Here is a 27742-nt window from a genome sequence, read left to right on the forward strand (position 1 = left end):
GCGCGGCGTGGTAGAGATGCTTGTGGCTTATAGGGCTGGCAGCAAAAAGTTAAACTCACACATAGAGTATGCGCTGGGGTCTGAGATAGCTGAAAGATTGTGTCTTTTAATAAGGGGGAAAAAATATGTAAAAATAATTTTTTTTTATTCTCATGGCAAGAACAAGGATGGGGATGTCGAGATACTACTGCCTTGCAAGATAAAGTGGCACATGTTCTACACGATAACGTGTACAATGTCTGACGACTTTGGAAATCTGTTCTCGAGCAGATTTCCCAATAAATTAACACAACAAAAATACTTTCATATAAAACAAAGTCCAAAGGATTTTTTTTTTAAAAGTAAAAGCAAAACCTTCAGGGACTATATTACTTATCTCTTTCTCTACATATATAATCTCCTGAATTTTTTTAAAATAAATTTATTCTTGTCTTAGAAAAATAAAACAAGTAGCCAATTTAGTCAACGGAAAACATCTCACAGACTTAAAAGCATGCCCAGCAAGCATAGCCTTGTAAGACTAAATTAATGTTGAATCAAAGCAATTTGTTACTAAACCAACCTAGTCTGCAATTCACAGATGATTACTACAAAGTGTATTTTTCTAAATTGTTTTTGGCCCATATAAAAATAACATATTGCAACTCAAAGTGCATTTTTAAAATAAACAATCAACTATTTTTATCAAATAAAATATTTACACCATTTGGTTTTTACAGTCAGAAATGCGCTTCATGCGATGACCATGGGAACATCATCTGAAAATCCAGTTATCATTGGGGCTTCGTCATCCTCATCTCCTGAAAAACAAACCCAGAGCTCTGTTACGCTGCCCGCAGCGTGTCGTGGGGCATGAGTAAACCGAAGCTGGCCACAACACTGCCCTCAAAACCAGTATATTATGGCCTCGCTCATGCTCCTACCTGGTTTATTGTATCTGTTTTATTCAGGTTTTAGCTGATTTGCATTAGAGGGAGTGGTTTAAGCGATGCTATTAAAAACATTTGTCCTGGGCCAGCTTTGTACTCTTAGAAAAGGAACAAATCCTTAGAGATTTTTATGCCAGAAGCGGCCCAAAGCGTGATGGAGAAGTGAGGTCTTGCACTGATTTCACGTCCTTAAGGCCGTGCACGAAACCGAGGGCTACGTACCTAAATCATCCCCCGAGGAGAATATGGCCGAGCCCAGGCGGGAGCTGTAGTGGCTGTTGGCGAAGGCGGTGAAGCTGTTCTGCAGCCGCCTGTGCCTCATGTACAGCACCACAAAGCCGATCCCGAGGGTCACCAGCAGCAGGAACAGCACCGGTACCACGATGGCAGCGACGTCTGTGGATCTGCCGGTGTTTGCTGCAGAGGGGTCTTCACCTAAGGCGAGGGAGGGAAGAGAAGTGCCATTAGCAACCGTAGCACATTTCTCTAGTGAGTTTGTGAGGCTTTCGTTAATCTTTGTTAAGGAGGACAGGGAAAACGCCAGGGCCTTACCAGTTCCTAGTTCATCGTAGAGAAGCGTGGCTGGCTCGCCGCACATCTGCCCGCTGTACAGGCACCTGGCCTGGACGGTGAACGAATAGTTGTGACCTATCTTCAGGTTGGAAACTTTGAAGTAGTTTTCTGTGGTGTTCCCGAGATAAGCCGTGATGTTCATCAAGCTGTCAAACATGTGAATCTCGTAACCCTGAGAGTTGTGAAAACAAAGACACAAACCCCAAATCACTCGGCTGCAGAGGTCAGGTTTGCTCCTTCTGACAGGGCTTTGAAACTTGTTTTTCCTCCTGAATCTAGCTTTGATGAAATGTGTTGGGCTATCAGCTGGGAGAGAGCAGTGTGGAGCCTCCTCCAGGCATCCGTCAGTGTGCACTGACCTTGGCCAGTTCAGGGAGGAGAGAAGATTTCGGTCTGTCTGGTTCACTCTGTTCTCAGCATCCACCCGAGACCACCCAAAACGCAGACTCCAGTAACAGTGATGGTTTTTTTGGTGTAGTTTCCTACCTGCCTGGGCCCTGAGAGAACATATCGCAGATTTTCTATAAAAGTCTAAATAAGGACAATTCTCATGCTACCGACGTGCCTCCTGGCACAGCGGGGCACTGTCCTATTCCCAGTCCTTCCACACGTGTGACAGCTGACCTTTTCCAAGAGGATAATTATGTTCCTAAAAGGCGACCGATCGGATCTATCAGCTTTAGTGCCTTAGTCGTGATACGAATTGAAGCGAGCTCTGTGTCGAGGGCTCATAAAGGACACTCAGAGGAGCGGAGCGTACTGGTGTATTTTAAAGAGTCTGTGAAAGGAGCCTTGCAGTGACTGTGCGCGGGGTTTTTCTGAAACGCTGCCTGTAGGATGCGAGAGACAGCACAACTTACCCGGCTTTCATTGAAATTACTTTCCTTTAATGCCAAACTCTTCCAAAAAAGCAGAATATGGTCATTTTCTGTTATAATTTTTAAGGCGTCCGGTGCAGACAGTGGAACTGTAAATGAGAATAAATGGCAGGCGGGTTAGGTTTTAACAGCGATGGCACTTTTCTTTTGGCTAGGAAACAGCAATGGGGGTCCCTTCTGAAACTTAGTATTTTTTAGGGATCAGCACAATACTCTGCTTAGAAAAGGGCTGTACTGGAGGAGAGGATACTGCGGCATGTAAGCTGGTAGGAGTTTTTCAGTGGGTTTTTATGGTAGGACCGTAATGGTACTTCACGGTGTCTACACAGCCAAACAGGTGTCTTTCCTGTCTCCATCCAGACAGGAGAAAAACTCCCCAGCTATCATTTGAGAGGCTTCCTCTCCACTGCTGCTGTTCGGGGGTTTAACTGCCTTCCTTGGGAGCTGCAGGGTGGCCTCTCGGAATTGGGCTTCGGCTGTGGGAGAGGGCTAAGCGATGGGGAAACGCTGCCGCAGCCTCCAGGCAGCGCGGGGCTGGGCTGGATGGTGCGTGGGACGGGCGCTGGATTCCCTCTAGTGGACAGTGCTCAAGGACCCACCCAGCAGCACTCCTGCCTTTACCTGTGGTGATCTTCATGCTGGATTCTTTGCTCATATTTCCCAGTTGAACAATCACGTGGTATTTGCCTCCCGGTTCAAGTTTCTTAATGGTGTACTCCACCGTGCTGTTCCGGGTTTTCACTTTGTAGATTTTATCTGTTTTTCTTACTAAATCTTTAACTGCGACGGCATATAACTGGAGGGGGAGGAGAGGCACATGGTGAAAGATCTGACATTCCTGCAGACTTGCTAGCAATCTCATATGATGGTGGAGTATTAGACACGGGGGGACAAAATTTAAATGAAGCCATGCCTGCACTCTACAGAAAGCCTGGGAAGTAAGTTTTCAAGCCTGTTGCTGGACTAGGTGGATCCCTGCCCAAGATCAGTATTTACAGATACAGAAAATACAGTTACTGGAACAGATAAGGGCAGGAGGAAAATCTCGGGTTGTATTTCTTTACAAATCACAAGGATGCAATGCAAATTCCTGCTCTGTCAAAGTTTCCAGCAAGATTTATACGTTTAAACCTTTGCTGTTAAAGTCTCTGGATCAGAGTAGGAGCGGAAAGCTTGCTGAGAAAATGACTCGCCTTCACTGGAGCGAGACCTGACTGTACGCCAGCGTGCCAGAAAACAGAACGGGGCTTTGTGGGGGCTGCGCCGGCGCGGCTGGAGCGGGAGGCAGAGCCCGCAGCCCGGCTGGCCGGACGCCTGTCCTGCGGGCTGTGCTCAGGCACCGGCCAGCCCGGACTCCAGGGCAAAGACCAAGCCCAGAAAGGTGTTTTAGCGTGTGCCCAAGTTTGCTTTCAGACTCAGTCAGCAACAGATATTCCGGACCTGACTCTTTTTAAATGTAATGCGGATGTTATAGGCCTGAGCTAATGGCCAGTAATGTGAAGAGAGGAAACGCAGGTCCCGGAGGTGTCAGCATCTTGATGACTACTTAGATGGAGGGTAAACCTGATCTCAGACTCAGTTCTCCATCAGCAGCAGAGCAGGGATCTGCCTTTGAGCCAGGGGTTTGCACGCAAAGGGATGGGAGGAGGTGCTGTGAGATATTACCATGTCCTGGTCGGGCGAATCGTAGGGCGACTCCCACTTGATGACCGCGAACGTCTTTCCAGTGTGCACCGAGTGGAGGTGCCGAGGGGGAAGCCGGTTGTCAGGGATCATCTTCACCACAACGTAGTCGGACGGCGGCCCTTGGTAGGGAGACATCACACGGACCTCGAAGGGATGACACAGTGGTTAGTACTGTGCCTTCACGCTGTGGCAGCAAGCTTCAGCCCGCAGGGCGGGTAGGAGGGGGAACAGAAAAGGAGCCTACCAGAAAGAGGTACTGCTCGTCCCGCTGCACAATCACAGTGCTGTTGTGGGAGGTTGTGGTGGTGTTGTGAGGGCTTCTGTACAGCTCTAGGAAGGATGTGGCGTAGAAGATGCCATAGACCTGCGGAGGCAGAGGACAGCAGGGATGGTACCGAGTTTGGCACGGGACGGAGCTCCCACCCAAACTTTCACTGGCCTTCGCTTTTTAGGGACGTGATGCAAAGACCCTGTTCCTTCTGGGCACTCTCTCCTGCCCAAGTTCAGGGTAGGTCTGCCCACTGACCTTCGCACTCCCCACCCTAAAATCCTGAGCTCAGCTCTGATATCACAGCAGTCAATTGAAAGACCACTGGAGCATCATGCTGTTGTCTGTATTTCAGCCACTTCTCCGCTGGATCAGTGGCTGAACAAACAGACCACAAGAAGGCTTTCCTTGCTCCTGATTAAGGGCCAGCAGGTGCTTTCCCTCATTTTTTGAGCATAAAATTTCCAGGGCCTTGCAATTCAATCCCAACAAATAAACCTTTTATAATGTTTTGCTTGTGTTTTGAGGCTCTCAGCTAGACGCGGTTCTGGCTGGTGAGAAAAGAGTCGGTGCCTTACGACATTCCTCGGTCCGGTCCAGCTGCACTCCACCGCAGTCTGGTTGATGGCCTTGGCTTTGAGACTTGGCGATGCAGGTCTTGTCCCACGGGTCACCACATGCACAAAAGACAGAGGGCTGTCACCCAGCTCCGTCTTAGCCCAAGCAGAAATTTCATAGGGGGTGTGTGCTGTCAAATTTGCCACTGAGCAAGAAGAGAAACGGGCACTATTAGGTGAGGCAAAGTACTGCAATGGCAGGGTGAGAGCACTAGGAAACGGTCAGCAGCATCAGCAGTCCTAGACAGGAGCCTGCCTCTCTTGGTTTGTGTTTTTATTTACTGAGAGTAATTTCCTTTAGACAGAAGCACCTGGAACTCTGGTATCTAACCTAGCCTGTGCTTTTCTGTGTCGAGATGCTTTCCCCTATCTAGACTGTGCATGTCAGTGATTTTTTGCCAAACCAGGCAGTAATCTGATTAGTAGGGATACTGTACTGTATACCAGCCAGAGAAACTGTTGACCTTTTGCAGAGCAGATAAGGAATCGCAAACAAAATCCCACGTGATGAGAAAAGGCTAGTGCAGCTCTGGGGGATAAATCCCAAATCTGCTTTAAATCTCCAAGTCCTAAGAACAGAGGCCAAGGATTTGCTGGTTTGTCCTCGCAAGATTTACTCTTTCCTAAACAGAAACTACTCGGTTGCAAAAAAAAAAAAACCCCAACCAAAAAAATCCTAAAGCCTTCTGTAAACCCTTCCGTTTGGTGTTGAGTAAAGCAGAATTTTACACTTTGCACAGAATTTACCTTTTTGGATGGACTTTTCTCCTTCTATGATGAGAGTCCTTTTTTCCTGCCTGTGAGTATCAAATGTCCAGTAGATGTTCACAACGTAACCGCTGACCTGTCAAGCAGCAAGGGCACACAATATGAGCTGTCAGTTCAGCTGGTTTTGCGTGCAGTGAGTCAGCACTGAAAGTCTTTGCGTTGTATTTTCCATCCTAATTAAGAGAGCTGGGGTGGTTGATGAGTAGTGAGAAATGATTTGTCATGAAATAACTAGTTTAAAAAAGTAATTGCAACACTGAAATGGGTGACAGCGTATCCTGTCCAGTATTTACCATTTACTCAATGCAAGCGTTTTTTTCTGTATTCTAGTTTCAGAAGTAAAGGTAAAAATTTTACCTTGATGTTAGTAGTCATTTTTAGGCTGAAACTTATGGAGTCCTCGCTGTAGCTCTCAATGTGTATGACAGGTGGAGGAATGACTGGAAGGAAAGAAAGGGAGAAACAGCTGCTACTGCAGCACAAAGAAATACAAATACTTGTTGAGAGGGGACAGGTAAACTACAGGCTTTCATTATGAAAATCATCTCTCAGACCAGTATTCCCCCATCTTTCCAGCCGCAACCTTGCCTGTCTCTAAGACACGCACCCCTCAGAGAAGGCACAGACACGCTGTACCTCTCTCATTTTTTCAGTCAGCCATCTAAAAGCTGCCTTATCTGTGCCTGGCTCGGCACAGGCTGGAAGCAGAGAGGTCTGGACGCGGGTATTTTACTTCTGAACTCAGTGGGACAAAGTCATATCACAGTCAACGGCTGCTGCCCTTCAGAGGAACTGGTGAGGGAGGTCAGGAGCTATCGGTGGGGACAGCTGCCAAACACTCATGCAAAACCTGATGTGAAAGTTATTACGGTTCTTTCTGCCTCTGTTTTTCTAACCATCAGGTACTCAGGTAATGCCTATTATCCAAATCCTGCAGTTTTAGTAGCATGGTGTTTTCTGTCCTTCCTCTGTTAACGTAGTGAGGATGCACTTTTATCTAACAAATTAGCAGACGATTTTGACACCAGAATACGGATTTGGAAGAAAAACTTAGCATGAATACAAATAATTTCAAAAGTCTTTTCTAAAAACATTTCAGAGGGCAATTATTTACTGTGCTGTCAGACTGTAATGTTGTGATAGTTCCTGGGAGCCTTAGTGGTCTTTTGGTGGTCTAACCTACATGAGATGCAGAAACCATCACAATCATAACCTAAGAGGGAGAAGAATGAGCAAGCATCCTTCCAGACAGTGAAAGCAAAGGAGTGGTAATGTGTCTCCCCTATCTGAAGGCAGGATCTAGCCTACACAAGTCAGAGGGAATCCATCTGCAGTCCAGGAGAGCAGGGCACCTTCTGGACAGGCTTCTCGCCCACCTCCAGGGGAGTACCTCCATCCCACCTGCCACAGAGTTCAGAGGAAGAGTCAGCATCCCGCTCAGACTTGCCACTGAACTCTGAGGCAGCTCAAGTTAAGTGAAAGGGTACAGCAAAGCTGTTCAATAGTGTAAAACACTCAATAGGGAAGACTAAAGAACGAGGAGGGGGTTATGTGTGCCGATGCTAACGCTTCAGGCTTTAGTTAGACTTTTTGCTGTGTTGTCCGAGTTGACTGAAACAGCAACATTTACCTTTGCCTTTTATGGTGGTTATGGATTTGGAATCACTCCAGTTTCCCACTCCTCGACTAGTTACCGCAGCAACCTTTTCAAAGAAGAGGGTTAGTTAATATGAACAAATGTATGCCGCCGACATTGTATAATGCAAACAGAGAACGAGGTTAGAGCAAGGTTACGGACGTGGCGGAGCTCATGGGAAAAGGACTTTGAAGCAAACAATAGCTTAATTACTTGGCAATAAAGTGCTTATTACAGAGATAAAGCAGACTACTTTAAGTCAATTAAAGGAATCTAAGAGGAGGGAGGTGCATCCTCTTTGCAGATAACCGCTCTCTTATGAGATCTTTATGAGGAGTCCATCAAGATAAGGAGCTTTGGACTCTGTCGGCCCTGGCGTAGGTAAGAACCACGCCAGAAAAGTCCATGCGAGCGCTGAATTCAGTTCCAAAGATTTATTTGGGAAGAGATTAGTCTGGGAAGGAATATCATGGAAGGAAAGACTTGCTCCGACCGACTGGGAGAGTAACAGATCGTGGGGGGTGGGGGGGTGTTTATCCCACCTCCCAGTGAACTCCTCTAAGAACCCGTGCTCCTTCAGCACAGGGAGGATGGACAATGGCAGGGTATACATTTCCCAGAGCTCACTGTGCAGACTTTCATTTCCTGTTCTTATTAGTTCCGTCTATAATTACCCAGCTTCTCCCATGTGCATACATTCCCCACTGGCGGATCAGCTTCTTTTCCCAGCGGCACAGTAAGGACCAAATTTATCTCTGGCCCAGATCCGGTGCAATTGCAGTGACATTGGAACGGGCAATTAGCAGTGCAGGTTTCATAACACAGCCTGGCCTTCTGGGAGAAGGAGCAAATCAAGGGCCTTAATTCAGGCCTTGAAACTATATACATTAGCAACGCAAATACCAAGCCCCCATTGTGGGCTGACAGTAAAGGGCAGGATTGTAACAACATACTTTTTTACCAAGTACTAGACTGTGCAGGACATAGACCATCTAGTGACGAGTAACGAGAGCGTGCATAGAGATAGCTTTGAAAATACTCACTCTAACTGTGTATAATGTGTTGACCTCTAAGTTCTTGATCTCAGTGTAGTTCTTGGTGGTTCTAAGGGACGACCACTCCTTGGATCCACTCCTGCTGTATTCCACCTAGGAGCACCAAAACAAGGGATGAGGGCTTTATGGTCAACAATACCATGGGGTGACAGGTCCCTCTGTGTCACAATCTCAGCAGAAAGAAGTACAAAAGCTTAGAAAGGGAGCCAGAAATTAAATTATGAACTTGAGGGCTGTGTTGTTACCTACAGCCCTGCAGCATTTCTTCTCCCAACCTGCCCAATGCTTTCAGATTTCCTCTCCAAAATGTCCCATTCCTGGCCCACTCCCCTCTGCAGAGATGGCTGTGTCCAGACAGGCCAGCCCGTGTGAGCCCCCCGCAGCCTTCCCCGTCCCACCGCCGATCCGGACTCGGACCCCCGGGCAGCAGGACTCACGATGAATTCCCGTATGAGGCCGTGGGCATTCACAGGGGGACTCCAGCAGCCTGTCACCACACCCTCAGCTTCTTTCTTCAGGGACAGCTGAAGGTTAAAGGGAGCATCGGGTACTAGGGAGAGAAACAGAGGTGTTAAGAGACAGTTACAGTTTGCTTGATTTTGCATCCCTTCCTTGCAGGTGCCTTCACCTGACCTCTGCTCTGCAGCTAGAAAGATCTTGCCCCTTGCGTGCGATACTGAACAGTCCCGTGGGCTCAGCACTGTGCTGTTAGAAGAGATGAACTTAGTGATACTAAACCACTAAGTCACGGGGAAGAAAGAGGGCAGGCTGGAGACTCGGAGCAGGACTGTCTCTAGGCAGGAAACCTTCAGCCCTTTTTCCCAGTCCAGCACAATTCCCAGGCCTGTGGCAACACTCTTTTTGTTTGTAACGGGGATACCTCTGCGGTAGCTACTTTCTAAGCCGAAGTGGCACGCATCAGGTCACCGATACGACCGTGCAGGTCTGCTTACATCCTTCGGGTGCCCGGAGGGTGATGAAGTCGTTGGTGTTGTAAACTCGGCTGAGACACTGCACTTGGACTTTCACCTGATAGGTACAGTCAGGCTTGAGGACTTTCAAAACGCTGTTGGTTTTATTGCTGTGGGTTTCCAAAATCTTCCAAATGCTTTCACCGACCGTCCTGCAGGAGAGAGTCGCACCCCTCCAGTCAGGACAGTGCTTAGTAACAGAGGGGGAAACCATACATCTGCATGTTAAGAGCTTACTGCTTAGTTTCCTTCTCAGTAAAGCCACACCACCAGCTTGAAAAGATGCCCTCTTAAAGCCTGAACTAAACATAGCTTAGTGACTTATAAGCGCTGTCCTCTGAGGTTTTCTATAACTGCTGTGCTCTAATTATTGACTTTGTTCTTGTTAGCGGTCCCACAAAGACAAGAGCGAGCGGAAAAAAAATCCCGAATATAGCTACGTTACTGTCTGAGTAAACAAGTGTGGAGGAGACAAATACAGCTTTTCTCCAGTGCCCCCTAGTTACAGCTACTTTGCGTGTCCTTTGCAACCAGGTATTAGAAGATTTTCCAAGCAGAACTAGCTTGCACAGCTCTCAGTTTTTCAGGCCTGAATCTATGCTACTGTGCCATAAACATGGGCATACTGATACCTGTGCTCGTGCTTCTCCTAGCCTTTACCTGATATAAATAGCAACGGGTCATGCAGAGTAATGGGCGGTGTACCTGTAATAGATGTTGTAGACACAGGAGGTTGAGGACATTCTTTTTGGCCGAGCCCACGTCAAAGTGACATCGCCGGAGAAGTCAGCCGTCCACTGGAGGTTCTGGACTTTGTACACGACCGTGTCATCTAAGCAGGCAACGGGAAAAGTTAATGTATTGGAGGGAAACGGACCCCTTGCCCAGAACAGGAACAGGAGTTATGTTTGTAGCAGAAGCAACATGTGGAGGTAGAAACAGTAGTATGACTGGAGGGAGTATCTGCATCATTCAAATTAGATGTGTAATTTAGGTGGATATTATCAGTGGAGAGGAGCGGGCTTGTCAGAAGGAACTTCAGAGCAGGAACATACCCCTGGTGCTCTTAGTTCTCCCTAAAAAGCCTTGGTTGTCTTTATGCTGCATCATGCAAGCATCTCCTTTCCCCCAAGGAAAGATAAAGCGTGGCTGTTGATGAAATACTCTGTAATGTAATGTTGGAAGCATATGAGTGAGATCTGATCAGTGCAAGCTAAGTCACTCTTCTACTTGTGTGATGAATCTGTGCTGTCACTGTAAGCCATCCAGGGCTTTGCTTTGTGTGGTTTTCCTTATTGTGTCTTGCGTTCAGCAGAAGGACCCAAGCGAAGGCTGGTAATTAAGGGACTAGTCTGGGGCCTGCCTGGACGCGAGCTCTGCAGCTCCATCGCCGCCTGACCTGGGGTGAGGCACTCAGGGGTAACAGCACTGTGAAATGCAGCGCTGGCAGTGGTGGGGACTGGAGGGGCTTATCTGAAACACCCCAAATCCATGCCCTGCTCCTGCTAGGCCATTCACTGCTCTCTCCCTCCGGGGACCGCGTGTCGGAGCCCACATCCAGACGTCGTGGCTGGGCCCAGCTCGGGTGCTCAGCTTCATTCCAGTGCTGTACAGAAACGGAGCGGAGCCAAACTGCTGCTGCTCCGCTTTCCCTAACCAGCTGGAAATGAAACCCAGCAGGGTGCGGGTCTGCGGACAGGCACAGCGAGACAAGCTATCCGAGGGAAAAGGGATGGTTTCCCCTTGGCGCAGCAGCCAAGCTGTGAATCCCAGCAGCTCCTTCCCCCTCCCGTGAACCTGCTCGCCTCTCCCGATCAATATTTAATTAAAGAACTAAAACCTGATTGATGCTCGAACCCCCCAGCGGTTCAGCAGGAGAGCGGCTGAATCTCATGGCTGGCCAGAAGGCAGCGATTGATCGCCGTTATCTGCCCAGGGCGGGCTGCAGCGTGCTCCCGCCTGCCTCCACGGGGCCACCAAAGGCCAGCGTGGGAGGACTAGTGATGGCAGCGGGGCACGTGCCACGGCTCCCAGGGTCACCTTGCAAAGGAGGACAGAGCAGGAGACTCTTGCTTCACCCGCAGGCCACGTAAAATAGACAGTTTTGCTCCTACCCGTCCTAAAGTTGTTTTTGTGTGTGTGAGGCTGCTGGAAGATGAATTGTCAGTGTAGAAGCTGGATGGGAAGTTTGTCCCAGCTGGTTATAAATGGGCGAGGAGGCAGCTCGGACAGCTGGGCAGAGGCAGATACGTCCAGGATGTTGTGACCAAAAGGTCACGTATCCAGGAGAGCACCTTCGTGTGCTAACACAGAGCAGAGCACGAGAAACGGGAGAGGGCTGCTGCTTACCGGTGCAGTTCATCTCATCGCTGCTGTCTGAGCAGTCCAGATATCCATCACACCGCTCTGTCACCATAATGCAGGCCTCTCCGTCCTCGCATTTGTAACCATTAGGGCACGACAGGGTGCTGTGAGTAGCTGAAAGAGGCAGAAAGGTTTCAGGACTCAAGGCGGGGAAGTTCCCTCCGCAGCACTGGGCTGTTTGCAATGCCAGTGCTAGTCTAAATGCAGGTGTGATGCTGGGTGCACGGCAGGGACGGCGCCCAGCCAGAGCGTGTCAGTCAGGGCTATCTTGTTCTGGCTGTGTCTTCTGGCATGATCACGCATGGTGGCATCAGAAGAACCTGGAGCTTATCACACTGAAAACAACAGCTGGACTTTTAATGGGAAGGGCACTGGCTGTCTGGCCTTTCTTCCCTTTTTTTTCTGTAATGCTGCATTTACTGCACGGACTCCACCAGCAATAAAACTCCTCGGTGCCTCCTCCATTCTCACAAAGAGCTTCCCAAGGGAAAGAGCCCGGTGAGACGCCCTCCCGGCCCCGCACTTACGGCAGTTCCTCTCGTCCGTGCCGTCCTGGCAGTCCCGCCGGCCGTCGCACCGCTTCCAGTTGGGGATGCACTTGTGCAGCTGCTGGCACTCAAACTCGAACCGGCTGCAGCGTCCCGGCAGCACCGGCGAGGTGGCCGTCACGTTGGGTCCTGCACAGAGCGGCGGGTGAGGAACCCACCCAAGGCAGGGCCAGGCTGCAGCTGCCACCAGGAGGGACCCAAACCTGTCCCCAGGACCCGACTCCACTAGATGGCAATCTCTTCCCATCTAGCAGGTGGATGATGCCTAAACCATCCTCGCTCCTGACTGCAGAGGGCTGGAGAAGCAACTGGTTTGCAGGGGATGTTCTGCACCAGCTCAGAGCTTCGCAAGCCTTCGCGAGAGAAAAAAATCCCTCCTTGGTGTGAGCACAAAAGCCACCCTGCAGCCCCGCTCTCTGCGATCTCACAGAGTCTCAGACACAACGGCATTTGAGCAGGGACCTGCGGCAGTAATTCATGCCTCCTGTGGGGCTGGAGCAGGGTCCCAGCTGGTGGCAGGGGGTCTGACCCCAGGGAGAGAGGAGACGGTGGGCTTTCACACCACAGTGTAAGTTAGCCCTGTTACATGGCAAGGCTCTGTGACTGAAAGGCCGTCAGTCCTTGAAGATGTGATCCTACAAAAAAAGGAAGGGGGTGAGGAAGAGAAAAGCTTACGTGAAGTAGGGCAGGCTTCCTCGTCGGAGCCGTCGGTGCAGTCCTTGTAGCCGTCGCAGACCCAGCTGTTCATGATGCAGGTGCCGCTGTTGCAACGGAAGTGATTAGGTAAACACGTCGGTGGGGTCGATGTGGTGACGGGATGAACCGGAGATCCTAAAAACACACCGTGCAGAGCTCATCTGAGAGGCCTGCTCCTGCGTACGGGCTGTAAGCTGTGCCCGTTCCCAACAGACTGAAATCCACTATCAGCAGAGGGAAGGGGGGAGCAGGCAAGGCATTACAAGCCCAGTGTTTTCATCTGCTTTGTATCTGCACAGCTCCTAATCGGGATTTCTAAAAACACAGAGTAAGAAGATGCACACAGCCCATTCATGGGGGATTTTTGGAGCCACGGGGGCTGGCACAGGCTGCCTTAAGCAGCCCTGCGGGAAGGCAGCTGGTGCTGAAAGCGGTCCTTCAGCACGCCGCAGCCCAGCCTCGGCCAGGGCTCCCGTGGGTGGAGCGCCACGTGCCCTTACCCTCGCAGTCCTTCTCATCGGACCAGTCCCCGCAGTCATTCTCCCCGTCGCACTTCCAGCGGTTGGGGATGCAGTGCCCATTCCCGCACTGGAACTGGTAGTACCGGGAGCAGTTCGGGGCCTCGGTGGGGTTTTCTGACAACGAGAGGAGAGTGCCGTGAGTTCCAGCGTTACCTCACCAGTCTTCAGCAGAGCTGAGGTGTGGGAGTGACTCAGGCCACACTATGGCTGGCCCAGAGAGCATCACCCTATCTATTTGCCTGAGCAGCGAGGGCAGGGTCCTTTCTCTTTGTCTTCAGCATCCCCATTCCTTACAGCCTTCACTAGCCTGTTGCCACCACTACTATGTCCGTGGGCTGGGTGCTTCATGGCCAGACACCAGCTACGATCTCAGAACCAGAGCTGACAGCAAAATTCAGACAGAGCATGGCAGAAATGGAGAAGCAAACCCTACAACTCTGAAACGCAGCTGCTTCGTCTGGCTGGGTACTGCTCCTACCCAGGGAACAGTGGTAAATATTGAGTTTGGCTGAAAACTGCCTGTCTGCTTTGGGCTGGGAATCTGTGGAGTAAATATGGTCACATATGACTTAGTCAGCCACAAGATGTGCCAGCCGTATCGGATTTTCAGTGTGCTTCACTTCACCTACCTGCAATATGAGGAAAATGATACTGATCTCTGTGTAAGACACTCTGTGATGTGCAAGCGGAATGCTACACACACGTATATGTACGTACATGAGCGCCTATGTAGAACATGAAGAAGCCAGTACTCTGTGCTCCTGAAAAGCAAAGGAGGCTGGAGCTATGGTGACAAGAGACCCTGAGGTACCGCTCACCACAGTTTGCTTCGTCAGAGTAATCGCCACAGTCATCCATCCCATCGCACTTCCACACCAGGCTGATGCACACGCCGTTCTGGCACTGGAAGCTGAACTGGTCGCAGGTCCGGTGGAACTCGGGGTCCTGGGCTGCAGGGGCGGCACAGAGGGACATCAGAGGTTCAGTGTAAAGATCAAGGGCTCGAGGGAAGCTCATCATTGAGGAGGAAAGAAGGAGCACACTCAGAGGCAACCGTGGACTTATAAGCAGAGTATTACAGTCCAGAGCCACCTCTTAGGAGATCTAGCAGCTTTCTGGTACCCTGGGGAACGCACTCTCCTCTCTGTGCCTCTGGTTTCATTCTCTGTCCAGCCCTCCCTTTGCAAAGATGTGCGATATCACACTTACAGCAGCCAGCATAGTTGGCATCTTCATCTGATCCGTCTCGACACTGGATGATGCCATCGCACACCATGGAGTGGAACAAGCACTGCTGCCGGTTCTTGCACACGAAATCCATGTAGCGGGTGCACAGGGGTTCTGGAGAAACAGGAGGTCAGGAGGAGAGGGGATGGCACCTCTGCCGTCCTTGGCAGCAGGAATGCCACCCGCTGTGATCTGCACAGACCTGAGTGCAGCGGCCGGATTTTAGGAAGTTACAGAAAGTTCCCAAGACAAATCGCTCGAGCTCTGTCCAGGCACAGGCTGCCCTCGCCCGGTAACGTGTCGGGGTGCAAGCGGGTTGGCATAGGTGCCAGGAAGGGCTTGGTCACCTCCCCGAATACAGCCCTGCCAGTGGGCCCTCCCTGTCTGTCACAGCCGTTTAGCTGACGCCTGCAGAGCGGCCCGTTTCCCAGGGCGCTCCTGAATGCTAACTAAGGCTTTCCCATTATCTCACCGGGGCTTTTCTCCCAGCGAGACAGGCTTTGGCAGCCCGTGAAGGCTGCCAGCCCTCGCTGCCGGGGCCCTGCCAGCTCCCCGCGGCCCCGGTACTCACCACAGCGCTGCTCGTCCGAGGCGTCGGAGCAGTCGTTGACGCCGTCGCAGTGTTTGCTGGTCGGGATGCAAGTGCCGTTCGGGCACTGGAAGCCGTTGCACTTCTTTTCTGAAATTCAGAATGGGGTGGATGTTGCATGGGTTGTTTTTTTTTTAAAGCTGTCTTTAGTTAGCTACAAAAAGCCATGGCACAGCCCCAGTTGCCTTCTCCCTGTGTCTGTCTGCTTTTGGAGGGATGGGAACCGTCCCCCCGTGCTTGCTGCAGGTTTATCTCAGTGAGTTTGCAGAAATCCCTCCCACCCCGCGGTGCACGTTACCGCAGTTGGCGGGGTCCTCGTCGGAGCCGTCCTGGCAGTCGGCGTCGCCGTCGCAGGCCCAGCGCTGAGGGATGCAGTGGCCGTTCTGGCACTGGAAGCTGGAGGCCTCGCAGGTGTGATAAACTGCTGAAACCAGAGCCGGGGGGGACCAGCCTGAGCGCGGTCCCCGCAGAGCTGCAGCGTGCGTCGAATCGGGCCCCGCCGCCACGCACCCCTGCTCCCTCCGCCCGCACCGGGACTGTACGCCGTGGCGGGTCCCAGCGCTGAGCGCAGCTCGAGACCACCCCGGGGGTCCCAGGCAAGGGATTGCCGGGAGTCCGGGTTCTCCCTGGGTCACGCCATGGTCTTTTCCTCCCCGTGCCATGCTTGTTACTAGCCCATTGTGCCTCAGGGGTGGCTTTTGGAGGCTATGAGCCCTCCTAAAGCTCTCCCCAGGTCAGGACCCTCTGTCCCCTTTGATCTCAGTCCTTGGTGCATGCGGGCAAAGGTGACGGTGGTGGCATCTTGCTGGAGACGGCAAGAAACATCACAGTGAGGAAGCAACCCTTGGCAGAGCGGCAGGGACCCCCGTGCAGGGCAGGACAGACTCAGAGACAGCCTTTAATTAAGGCAGGCAAGGCTTTTCCATGTGGCGAAGCAAATTAGAAATACAGTTCTCCTTGGGTTTCCAAGGGAGTAGGGCCCTGGCTTTCCTTAGGCTCCTGTCACAAAATATCTGCCTGTGGGGTACCTTGGTTGAAGCCTAGGTTATGCTGCCACTTTAGAGACAAATACGGCTCTTCAAGCAGGAGAGCACTTGTCAGTATTGAGAAGAAAAGCAATATTCAACTTAATTAAACTGCGTGCTACTGAATTTTACGTTAGCGAGTGACATGTACTTGCAGATATTTCGAAATACTACAGTCTTGTGGCAGTAATATTCTATTAGGCATTCAGTGTGAAATGTAATTATTTTAGATAAGAGCAATAATTGCAGCTGGTGCAGTCAGATGAAATGTTTCTCAAATAATTGTGATCCTCTTAGATAATTTCAACTTTAGGCTTTACAAACCCAACGTGCTTTTTGAAGTAGTTCCTTTCCTGTAGTAATTCTCTCTGGAGAAACTCATATGAGATAAGTGATACCAATATAAATTAAACCTTCTTATATAGCCACGCACTCGGAATACTAACGACCAGGACTCCCAGCGCCACGCTACAAACCCCGTATGCTGCAGGCACGGCAAGTGCCGCAGGGGATGAGCACCCAGGAGCTCAGAGGCCTGAAAGGGATCTCCTAGATCCTCGTGCCAGAGCCCCAACGGCTCCGGGGCTGCAGGCAGAGCCAAGCTGCTGCCGGTGTCCCCGGGGGCTCTGGTGGCCCCCCCAGGGCTCCCCCAGCCCCATCAGCCCGTCTGCTCTGACGGGCTGATCGCAGCCACATGGCATGGAAACCACTGCTGTTATCTGAACTCTTGTGTAATGCCTTACATGTACGATCTTACGCCTTTCACTGAGGGACTGAAGCGCTGCCTACTCCTAGAACTCTCTCCTCATGCAAATACTTAAGGTTTTGGCTTGGTTGGTTTTTGGGTTTTTTTGTTTGTTTGGGGTTTTGTAGTGGAAAAGACCAGAACATTGTTACCGGTTGGCTTTTCTAATGAGGAAAGGGCTCTGTCTGGCTGTTAACTTTAGGATACCGCTGAGGGATACCAGTTTTAGACTGTGGTGCTGAGGACGGTTGAGCGTTGTGACTTGCAACTGCAAATAGACAATGAGGCTCACAGGTGTAGGACTTGCTGCACGAGAGGCATAAACTAGGAACAACACCATTTCTGGCAAGCGGGTTGCATCAATATGAGTTCTAAGCGAAAACAAGGGTGGATCTTCCACGTGTGACTCCATAGCCATGACACCCTCGTTAGATTTCCAAACCTACGGAGCAAAGCGAGGCTGCTAGAACAGGAGCCACCTCCCAGACTACACCTGCCCCTCCTTCAGATCAACTAATGGTGGAGAAGCTGCAAAGAACACGCCTGTTTTCTGCAACGTATGTAACGGCAAGAAAACGGTCAGAGTTCAAGCTGTGAAATGAGATCAGTGCACACCGGCTTGTTCGCTGCCTCCGTGCAACAAGGGAGCCCTTTTTGCGCAGAAGCATCGTGTGGCTGCCCGGTGGCCGCAGACCCGCTTCCCCCTTCGATACGCTTCACAGGCACGGCCTTGCTGAAGGGTCTGGAGCAAAGAAACTCTTCGCTTTTGGAGCACTCCGTCACCCCGAGCTGAGCTCCAGGCTGCCCGGCTGGGTGGCTCAGCTAACAAGCAGGGAAACTGAGGCACAAGACATCGGCCGATGTCTTACAGCTCCTCAGGCTGTAAGTAATGAGTGTTTGCAACAGAAGGTTATTGATCACAGCAAAGCACTTACCAGTGCAGTTCACTTCGTCGGACCAGTCCCTGCAATCGTTATCACCATCACACATCCAGGAGAGGCGAATGCACATCCCCGAGCTGCAGCTGAATTCGTCACTTCTACACTGGTGAGCTTCTGCAAACAAGCACATGCAGTTCAGATGTTGTCAGGGCCAGGGAAGAGAGGAGGAAAGCTTCACACGGGCTATTGACCATGAGGAGGCGTCTGATATCTCAGAGGCAACAGACTAGACAGCCGTGCAAAGCAGACTCATCTCGATAGCATGTTTTCCTGCCTCGTCCCTAGCCCCGAATGACCAAGAGCTACTGCCTTGCTGTTCACCAGCCTCTTCTCTCCCTCAGTTCAGCATCCCACCATTCCGAATCGCTCAGCTGGCGGCGGATGGCCACAGATATGGCACCACCGAGCCACCCACGCCTCCCGTGCGCTTGCTAGGCTGCTGCCCAAGGTCAGCTTGTATTCTCTACCAAATATTTGGCTTCGGGTCACAGGAGTACCCAAGGAACAGAGTGGCAGAGCTGGATGATAACAGCACAGAAGTCTCCCTGCTGGATCACAGTGAGGGGGAGAACCAGTGCATGGCTTCCCTCTCTTCTCCTGTCCCTCATTTCCCCGTAAATGATGGGAGGAGGCGGCTGTTCGCCTGGATAAACAGGGGGATCTGGCACAGCACTGCCTCACCCTACAGCCTCTACAAGTAGCACCCTGCCCCGCAACGCCGCTGGGCTTTCTGCCCTTGTGCAGGGACAGAGCAGGAGGTTTGAGTGAGGGCACTCACCACAGTGGCTTTCATCACTGTTATCCCCACAGTCGTCCTCCAGGTCGCATTTGTAGGACAGCGGGATGCAGGTCCCCGAGCCCTGGCAGCGGAACTGGGTGTCGGCGTCGCACACGGTGGTGGCTAATGGGGTGGAGAGGAGGAGGTTGAGGTTACGGTTAGACAACGGTTCCTGCCACCCCGGCTTGTGCACTTAGTGCAGGGAATTGAGGGGAGAGGGACAGCATCCCCTAAGCTTTGCTCCGTGCAGCCTGAGTTACTGTTATTGTATGTTGTTGTCATTATTAGGCACTCCGTGTAAAGCAGAGCAGGGAGGCGTTCAGGCTCTGCAAAGCCTTGGAACATCAGCCCCTCCGGCACGCGCCGGTCCCTAATTTTACTCAAAAAGGTGACCTCCATCTTTAACGTGGGAACTTGATTTATTAGCTCAACAAGAGGCCCATGCTCGCACAATGAAGACAGAAAGTCACCTTCTACCTGCACTCTTTTCCTCGGCATTGGCCGTGCCCTCGATTAGCCTCAGCACACAATTACTGCAAGAGACAAGCACGCGCTCTCGGATGAGAGCTGGCATCGGTCTCACCGAATTTTAGACGTTTACAGCCGAGCCGGTCAAAGGGAAAATATTGGCCCTTGCAGGGCACAAGTTATCCGACCGGCCTCAGACGCCTACCCAAGGAGGGGATGAGCTGCACCCCCAGAGCGCCTCCGGCCCTCCAGACCATCGGCTCAGGTGCAACGCCGACACAGCAGACATCTAAATTTGGACGGGCAAATGCCACCGCAGCACACTTACGGCAGTTCTTCTCATCGCTCATGTCCCCGCAGTCATTGTCGTTGTCACACTGCCAAATGCTGTTTATGCAGTTCCCATTGAAGCATCTGTACTGGTTCGGCAGACACGTGTTTTCTGGTGCAAAAGGGAAAACAAAAACCAGCTGGCACGAGGCGTGACACCGTGCTTTCAGGAGACAGGCTGAACTCCTCCTCACCCAAAGGGCAGCGGAAAGGTCACGCCACCCTCTCTCAATGGCAGAAACCTCCTCTCGACATAAAGCAGCAGCAAGAACCGAGCGTGGTTTTACCTTCCTTTATGCAAGTGTTGTTCTTCATGACGTAGCCGCGAGGACAGTCGCACTTCACCTCCCCCGTGGGCAGCATGGTGCTGGACACCCCCTCGGGGCACTTGCAGCTCCTGCCGTTGTTGGACTTGGGCAGGCAGAGCAGGCTGCAGGGCTTGGCGATGCAGGCGTTCTGCCCTGGCGCGAGGGCGGGGAGGAAGGGGACACCGTCAGGACAGAGGGCTGGAGATGCCGCAGGAAGCCCAACTTCACCCACGCTTTGGGTTCAGACCCCCATCAGGAGCCAGCTCTGCAGCGCTGAGTGCTGAGGCTGGCCTTGGAAATGCACAGAGCCATCTGCTCCAGGGAGATCGAGGGCCTTAAAGGTCCTCCTGGCTGCTGGCTGGCAAAGCCCTGTGATGGTCTTATACCCATCTGAAAATGAAGCCAATCCCATCAGCGCATCCGTCACGCAGGGGCCACCGCTACCTTATGACTAAGTGGAGGACAAAGTTGGTGCAGCTCTGAGATCCCATATTTTTTTTGGCCCGTACAGCACTTTGCAAGGAAAGGCCATGGTCTGTGACCTAAACTATGAGATGCCACCACAGCTGAGCACTCTACAGGCTCCCTCCCTCATGGGGAGTATCTCTCCTGGCAGCCGAGCAGTCGGGTACACCACTAATGAAACGCATTCCTTACAACAGCATCTGAGCGCTTCAAACCCTGCAGGAACGGGGACATATTCTGGCTCATGAAATGTGAGCCAGGACGGCCTGGTGGCCTGGGGACCTGTGGAAATGGGGGATGAGCACACTCCTAAATCGCAGGAAAGATCATCTGCACACTCGTGCGATTACCTGTTGTTTTTCCTCTGTAAAAGATTTTCATATCCATGATCCCATTTAATCGGCCGACTAAGATCTCCATTCGTGAGCCGGTGGTTTTGGATGCTCTGAAAATACTCAGCTGTGACCAGTCGTTCCAGTAGATTTCATTCTGAAACACAGGCTTTGCTCTCAGCGCGAGGAGCACCGCTGCCAGGGCTGTGCCCGTCAGCGGTTACCGGCACTAAGCCACCCTAACTGCCTGGATGTGTGGCAAGCATCACGCCCGCTCCTACCCTCCGAATCCAGCGTGCTCAATGCTCGCCCGCTGCCCACCCCATACGTGCAACAACCCCTACGCTACAGAAACGCACCCCGACGGGAAACGAGCCGCCGCACACATACCTTAAACACAGCAATAGCGTAGGGGTGAGGAAGGCTGTCCAGGATCACGGATCTCTGCAGCCCGTTGAAATCCACCCTCTCGATCCTGTCCATATAGGCTTCGGTCCAGTAGATCCAGCGGTCATCCACAGAAATGCCGTTCGGCCACCGCACGCCCTCCGAAACGATGCACCCGGCCGACGACCCGTCCATGTCGCTGCGGTAAATGCCAGCTCTGGAGTCTCCCCAGTCTGTCCAGAACATCAGCCTGACAACGGGCAGAGAGGTTATCAAAACAATCACAAAACAGCTCGTCAAAAGGGAACAGGTTACGAAGCAGAGGTTTGAATACTTGACATTCCACTTCTCTTGCAAGACGTGCCTTTGGCAAGGGAGCTCTTAGCAATTCTAATGGACACCACTGGCAGATCTACGAGCAGCGGAGAGGCTTTTTTAGCTGCAGGTTGTGTGACACGAGTGCAGCTGTAGGTTACCTCGCGTCGAACTGCTTTGCTTTAGCGCACACGACTAAAGGCCGCTCGGGATTGTCAGCGCTGTGTTTGCAGCGCAGCAGCCGCGGCAAAACCGTACTCAGAAAGACATAACTTGCGTTGGTCTTTGGAATTTGAGGGCAGCTCCGTTTCTCACGCATCACTGCAGCTTTCCCCACTGACCAGACCAGTTTTACTGGCAGGAAGAGTTATTTACTAGTAGATATGTCTGGGTAGGAAAACAGCAGTGAAATGGAAAGAAAAACCAGTTTGTGATCTCTGCTCGGAGGCGGCTGGCGCCTCAGTTGGGCACACGATGGCCAGAGCGGGCTCCACGGGGCAGGACGGTGAGCTGCACCCCACTGTGCCGCCCGCCGCTGCTCCTGTCCCTCCAGCGTGCCCTTCGGGGCCGAGCCGTGCAGAGCTCCCCGTGCAGAGCTCTCCCTCGCGTTCGCCCCGTACGAGCGTAGCGATGCAGCAGGGGCTGTACCGGCGCAGCTCCCCTGGGGAATACCGAGGCACCCAACTACTTGCGATGTTTTCTTTCTTACCCGTCTCGGGGAACCAGAGCGAGGGCTCTGGGTCGCTCGAGGATCGAGGAATTGAGGACGGTGAGTCGCAGGTCTCCATCTGGATTGGCAACCTAGAGCCGTAACCAAAAACAGGAGGGGTGTGTTTACTGCAGGCAACGCTGCGGGCAGTCGCACTGGGTAAAGTCAGATGAAATCTGTGGCAGGTATTTACTGCTCCCTACTACAACAGCCGCCATGGGCGCAGGGAGCAGTTACTGTAAGGCGGGTGGTGAGAGGATAGATCGGTGTGTTTATTGGCACTTCTGTGTGACCGAGCGAGGACGGTGCTTTCTCCCCCCATTTCTGCTGCGCGGGTCAGCCTCACAAACTGACCTCGGTTTAAGTAGACAGGGCTGAATGTGATCGTACCCTGTCTGCATTTAGACCCAATGACGTGGCATGTGGGACGAGGGTCAGTGTTCAGTACAGCCCCACCAGCAATGAGGCATCAGGGAGGCAGCCAGCCTTAGAGCCCAGCTGCCTCAGAGGCGCGCTGGCACAATCACCTCTTTGTAGCACGGGTGGGCATAGCCATACCTCAATTTTGGGATTCCCGGCATTGACCCAGTACAGCAACTGACTGAGAGGTTCAAAGGCCAAAGCTTCCACCGTTTCCAGCCCGGTGCTTATGATTATTTCTTGCCCAGAGCTGCCGTTGAGACAAAGACGCTGGAAAAAAAAAAAAAATCGGAATAAAAGATGAGGAACTTCCGCAGCCTCAAGGTGAGTGGGGTTACAGACAGCTCGGAGGAGGAGGACCCAAGGTAAACATTTGTAGTTGAGGGTGTGTAGGCAACGCCTGCCCTCGGTGCAGGGAGGCAATGACACGGCACCGCGGCGGCCTCTCCGCTCCCCGGCTCACCTGGATAATGTCGAGAGTGACGTCGGCCCAGTACAAGCAGTTGTGGTCGTAGTCGAAGTCCAGGGCGACGGCCCCCCGCAGCCCGGCCAGGGGCAGCTCCTCGCTGACGCCGGAGGCGAGGTCGTAGCGGTGGATGGAGTAGCGGGTGGCGTAGAGAATGAACTCGTTCTCCTCTGCAAGAACAGGGAGTGCCTTGTTTAGATGCCTCTGGCTGTTTTAGGCTACGTAAGGGGCAAAAAGAAAATACCAGGTATTTCTTCTTACCCCTGACTGCACGTTTTAGCACCTCAGCGTAAGGGAGGCAAAGGCCCTTTGTCTCTGGGGTTAATGAGAACGCGCTAATCGCATTATGAGGGTCCCCGGGAACACACTGCGGCCGTTGTTTGCTCCGGGGGCTGAAGGAGGAGGTAGGGACGGCAAACGCCATCGTGACCCCTTCCTTCCCACGTTAGCATGCCGCCAATTAGAAATAAAATACTGATCTCCTGTTCCTCAAAAATCTCATAAAAAAAGGTGGGAGCGATGTAAATCTGCGAGTCCCGGGGGACGCCGGCCCCGCAGTAAATACCCCAGAGCGGGTTTGGTTTCTAATCCGCGCAGGATCGAGCGTAACGGGATCCTGGTCTGGGACAAAGTCTCCCGGGCATTAGCACACTACCGGTATAGTCCAGTAATGCTATTAATGAGAACAGCTAATGTCAGTAAGTAACTCTGGCTGTGCATCCCTAATGAGATTATACGGAGATAGGGAACAGATACTGTACATGAAAGTGTTGCCATGGTGCAAGCCAACACGTATCTGAAGACGATCAGCAAATACTCTGGGAACAGGGCACTTCAAAGCCCGGCCCGGTGGGGACGGCAGGTTTATTTTTCACTCAGCAGGGCCCTTCTCAGCGTGACTAACGCCGCTCTCCAAATAGCTCAGGAGGGCTCGGAGGGGTGAATAACGCGTCGGGCTCTGAATAAGGAGGAAAACTAAGCACTGGTGTGAATCCCAGCGGAGGGAACGCTTCCCCAGGCACCCGCCGGGCCGTTTTGCACTTGCTCGGCCGCCCCATCCCTCCCACGAGCCTCCTCCCTGCCTCGGGCACTCTCTCGAGCTGCTCTGCGGCAGCATGCTAATCACGCTGCTCATGACGGCAGATTAAATTAAAGCTGTAACGAGCAGAATGCAAATAACTTTGGCAGCACAGAGGTACGAGACCATTTCAGCGCCTCGTGCATTTGGGAGGAGAAAATAAGGATGGAGGCGAAGTGTGGCGGGCACGGGTGTGAGGACTAAAGGGTGGCATCTGCCCCGGTCTGGCCTCAAACAGCTGTCGTTCAGCTGCGTACGGTGGCCTGTCTCAGTGTAGTACCTTCCCAAAGGTTTCCCCACGATGGGGGTATCTTTGGTCTAACTTCTGTCTTTCTGGTTGGGTTCAAGCCCGCTAGAGCGAGGGCGTGATGGGGATAAGAGGGTTCATGCTCAGCCTGCTCTGAGGGCTTCAGCCTCCTGTGACTTCAGGAGCAGAGTGTCCTGCACCACAGGCTGAAGTTGCTCCTGAGCAGGTCCTTCAGAAGCTCTCCAGGCCCTGGACAGGACAGGAGATGATGGATTTGTAACCGACTGAGGCATTTCAGCTCCCGTGTCATAGGTTTTGTCCGAGAGCCTTCTGGGAACTTGCACGCGGTCCCTCAGGCTTCGGACAAAGCTTTATGAATGAAGCCCTTGTGCCCGAAGCAACCCTGTATGTACTCACCAGCTAGCGGGCACGGCACCAGCTCCCCTTCGAGCCGCGACTCGATGTCTCCACCCGTACAAGTGTCCCCAGAGATCTTTCGGTAGCTGCAACATAAACAGACAGGCAGTTTATTTCATGGCAACTGTTAACACACCATCGCGTGCAGCTAGAATAAGCAGCGGTGCATTGGTGTGTGGTTTTTGTGGTGGGTTTGTTTTTTTTTTTATCACCAATAGCATAAATCCCAGCATTTGGAAGATCAGGTTCCTCCCGAGTACAGCACATACCCTCGAGTCTTCTTGTAAGTGGAGCCAACAGGGCAAGGGACAGGTGGGTCGTACGGTTTCCCGGCGAATTCGGGGTCAGGGACACAAACTTCTAACGATAAGTCGTCGCTCAGTTTAAAGCCAAAATCACTGCGAGGAGAAGGAAGATGTAAGGAGGGAAAGGGGAGAAGGAAAAAATTCAGCCGTGCTATACTAGTACTCTCCTCTATGCTTGCATAGAAGTTTTAAGAACTCAAAGTATCTCGGAAGTCCATTCATTTATTACCAGTATTTAGCCACATAATAATCTCTTACAGCCAGATAGCTGCTGTCTTCAGGACGTTTGAAGAACGTTTTGCAAATAAGCCTGCCAGTGGCCGAACGGACTAGGGCAGGTGATGCCATCCAAACTGGATGTTTGTTCACTTTGCGCGACCGGTCGCGGATATTTATCTCGGGCTTACAATCCAGACTGAAAGAAATTAATTTGTATTTACCACTCAAAGTCTTCCCTTGTACATGAGCAGTTGGAGACCATCACAGGCCTGTCAAAATCTTCCCCGTTGAAACAGGTCGCGTGAGGAGTCCTCCTTTTGAAAACAGTTTTATGCCCCAGTAAGCATTCGTTGCCTCGCTCGTCGGAGGGGGACCACAGTTTGTAGTCGTTCTCTGTGCAGGGGACCCCTAAGAGAAGCGACAAGGTTGGGGTAAAGAAAGGTGCGGTCTTCGCGGCGCCCCAGACCGAGGGCTTAAAAGGGACGGAGCCACAGATGTCCCGAGGTCGCTCAAAGCGCGGTACTGTGTCCTGCGCCAGCGCCGCGCTCCGGGGACGGGGGGGATGCAGAGACCCTTGCTCTCGGCAGAGGTGCAAAAGGCCTCTCGGGGGGCTCCCGGGAGCTATCCCAGCCTCCAAGGAGGCTGCATGAACCTGGCATTTCAGCTCGGAGCGTGCAGCAGCACTCGGTGACAGGAGGCAACAAGCAGCTCTGTCGCGGTGACAGTGAATTTGCAGTGCCTCATTTAAATGAAGTCGTTCTGGTTGCCAAACAGATCCGTTTCTAACTAAACGTCAGGGGAATCAGTTATAAATTTTAGTCAAGCAAATTCCTCTGCTGGGTTTAACTGCTCTTTGATTAAAACGCTGCCTCGCAATCAAAGCTGAAATGGGTTATAAAACATTCATGGGCACAAGCCTTCAGAAGGTTTTTTTTCCCCTTTCCTTTTCAACAAATCCCTCAGAGAGGAGGGAAGGGGTATGAGGAGAGCCAGGGGACAGGAGTGCCTTCAGCAGCCGCGTCCACGTGGACAAGAGACGCGAGGGACAGGGCACTGGAACGCAGCCAGCGGTGCCGCAGCCGATGCCCTCCCTGCCCCAGCTCCCGCGGGATGGCTGGGGCAGCGGGGTCTGCTGCTAGCGGGACTTGAGGGCATCTCTCGGGGGACTCTTCTGGAAAACAGGATGGAGGGCAAGAGCAGCAAAGTTTTTTTTCTGTGCCTGATTTGTATTTAGGTGCCCAACTTCCCAAGCTCATCAGTGGGACTCTAAGAGCCTTAGATGACTAAATGGTTTGGTTCAGAGCCTGAGGTCTCTAGGTTGATTTGGGCTTCTGAAAACCTCTCCCGCGCCCCCTCCTCGCTCTCAGCCCCGCTCTGTCGCCCACCCCTTACCCAGCACGTCAGTGGTGTTGATCTGCAGTATTAGCCAGCTGTGGCCATTCTCTTTGTACGAGCCGAAGATGGTGAATATGGTGCTCTTCTCCCCGGGCTCGGTAAGCAGGCCGTACACAAACACCGGCTTCTCTGAGAAAGTGAACGTTTTCCAGGTTTCCCCCTCATTTGTGCTGTACCTGGAGAAAGAAGATTGGGAGGGCTGCCGGGGCACTCTCTCCCGGCCCCAGCCCGAGCCCCAGAGGCAAAGCCCCTGCCCTGCCGCTTACTTGAGCTGGTCGGTCTCGGTGCCCTGCGCGATGGCCACGAGAATGCCCCCGTGGTCGCCCCAGGTGTAATAGTGGGGTCCAGACAGCGCCTGGAAGAGAAACGGTGCCGAGGGGTGCATCAGAGCTGCGCCGAATTAAGGGAACAGCTCGGTGGGAAATCACGCTTTGTCGGAAATGCTGCCTGACCCGAGCTAATGTTTCGGGTCACCTCCAAGCCAAGTACCTGGAGGCACCAGAGATTCAAGTGTTTATGGGCCAACATCTGCTGTCAAGAGCCGCCAGACCAATTTCTGGTGTGCAGAAACAAGCCCCGGAGACAGTTCATATGTCCATCCCGCGGAAAGAAACTTGTGTTTCACGCTCATCTCCAGCTCTATGTAGTGACCACCAACACAAAATCACCTTTGCTTTCCCACCTGGGGAGCCCAGTGCAGCTCAGGATGGAAATAGGAAGCATGTATGTGCCTGACTCTGCTTGCAGGACAAACTAACGCGCTCGGGGACGCTCTTAGGCAGGGCACTGAACGTATTGTTTCTCTTTACTGCGCCATGAGACCGTACCAGAGATCTGGAGAGCAGCGAGCCTTCCAGCCTGCTGCTTGCCAAAGCCGAGAGAAAGGAGCTGCATTACTGCCTCGCAGCTGAGGAGCTGCCGTGCCGGGTCATTCCGCGCCTCCGCTCGCGGTACAAAGGGCCCGAGTGAGTCAGGAGCTCGGCGTTGTTAACCGCGGGTCAGCGCTTCCTCGGCACGTTTTAACGGCACTTCAACACAAAGCTGTCTGCAGGCCGGGGGAGGTTGG

At 52.3% G+C, this 27742-nt stretch overlaps 1 protein-coding gene across 1 annotated transcript in view; it reads right to left on the minus strand.

Moving 5' to 3' along the window:
* Window positions 1–732: 732 nt before the first annotated feature.
* SORL1 (sortilin related receptor 1) overlaps window positions 733–27742 on the minus strand; it is a 44010-nt gene continuing 17000 nt past the window's right edge. The window contains exons 12-48 of the mRNA XM_068418273.1: window positions 26943–27031; window positions 26674–26852; window positions 25503–25689; window positions 25027–25155; window positions 24758–24843; window positions 23013–23185; window positions 22688–22819; window positions 22130–22221; window positions 21109–21355; window positions 20737–20875; window positions 19901–20074; window positions 19612–19725; window positions 18816–18938; window positions 18032–18151; window positions 15625–15750; window positions 15309–15416; window positions 14720–14851; window positions 14329–14460; window positions 13490–13624; window positions 12969–13124; window positions 12273–12422; window positions 11731–11859; window positions 10087–10213; window positions 9364–9533; window positions 8848–8960; window positions 8399–8503; window positions 7350–7422; window positions 6077–6159; window positions 5699–5795; window positions 4913–5097; window positions 4311–4430; window positions 4046–4210; window positions 3002–3176; window positions 2363–2469; window positions 1482–1674; window positions 1152–1364; window positions 733–800 (exon numbers count right to left, since the gene is read on the minus strand). Of these exons, the coding sequence (XP_068274374.1) occupies window positions 733–800; window positions 1152–1364; window positions 1482–1674; window positions 2363–2469; window positions 3002–3176; window positions 4046–4210; window positions 4311–4430; window positions 4913–5097; window positions 5699–5795; window positions 6077–6159; window positions 7350–7422; window positions 8399–8503; window positions 8848–8960; window positions 9364–9533; window positions 10087–10213; window positions 11731–11859; window positions 12273–12422; window positions 12969–13124; window positions 13490–13624; window positions 14329–14460; window positions 14720–14851; window positions 15309–15416; window positions 15625–15750; window positions 18032–18151; window positions 18816–18938; window positions 19612–19725; window positions 19901–20074; window positions 20737–20875; window positions 21109–21355; window positions 22130–22221; window positions 22688–22819; window positions 23013–23185; window positions 24758–24843; window positions 25027–25155; window positions 25503–25689; window positions 26674–26852; window positions 26943–27031 (5046 nt within the window). The remainder of the gene's footprint in view (window positions 801–1151; window positions 1365–1481; window positions 1675–2362; window positions 2470–3001; window positions 3177–4045; window positions 4211–4310; window positions 4431–4912; window positions 5098–5698; window positions 5796–6076; window positions 6160–7349; window positions 7423–8398; window positions 8504–8847; window positions 8961–9363; window positions 9534–10086; window positions 10214–11730; window positions 11860–12272; window positions 12423–12968; window positions 13125–13489; window positions 13625–14328; window positions 14461–14719; window positions 14852–15308; window positions 15417–15624; window positions 15751–18031; window positions 18152–18815; window positions 18939–19611; window positions 19726–19900; window positions 20075–20736; window positions 20876–21108; window positions 21356–22129; window positions 22222–22687; window positions 22820–23012; window positions 23186–24757; window positions 24844–25026; window positions 25156–25502; window positions 25690–26673; window positions 26853–26942; window positions 27032–27742) is intronic.

This window comes from Nyctibius grandis, chromosome 25, assembly GCF_013368605.1.
Source record: "Nyctibius grandis isolate bNycGra1 chromosome 25, bNycGra1.pri, whole genome shotgun sequence".
NCBI classification, from domain to species: domain Eukaryota; kingdom Metazoa; phylum Chordata; class Aves; order Nyctibiiformes; family Nyctibiidae; genus Nyctibius; species Nyctibius grandis.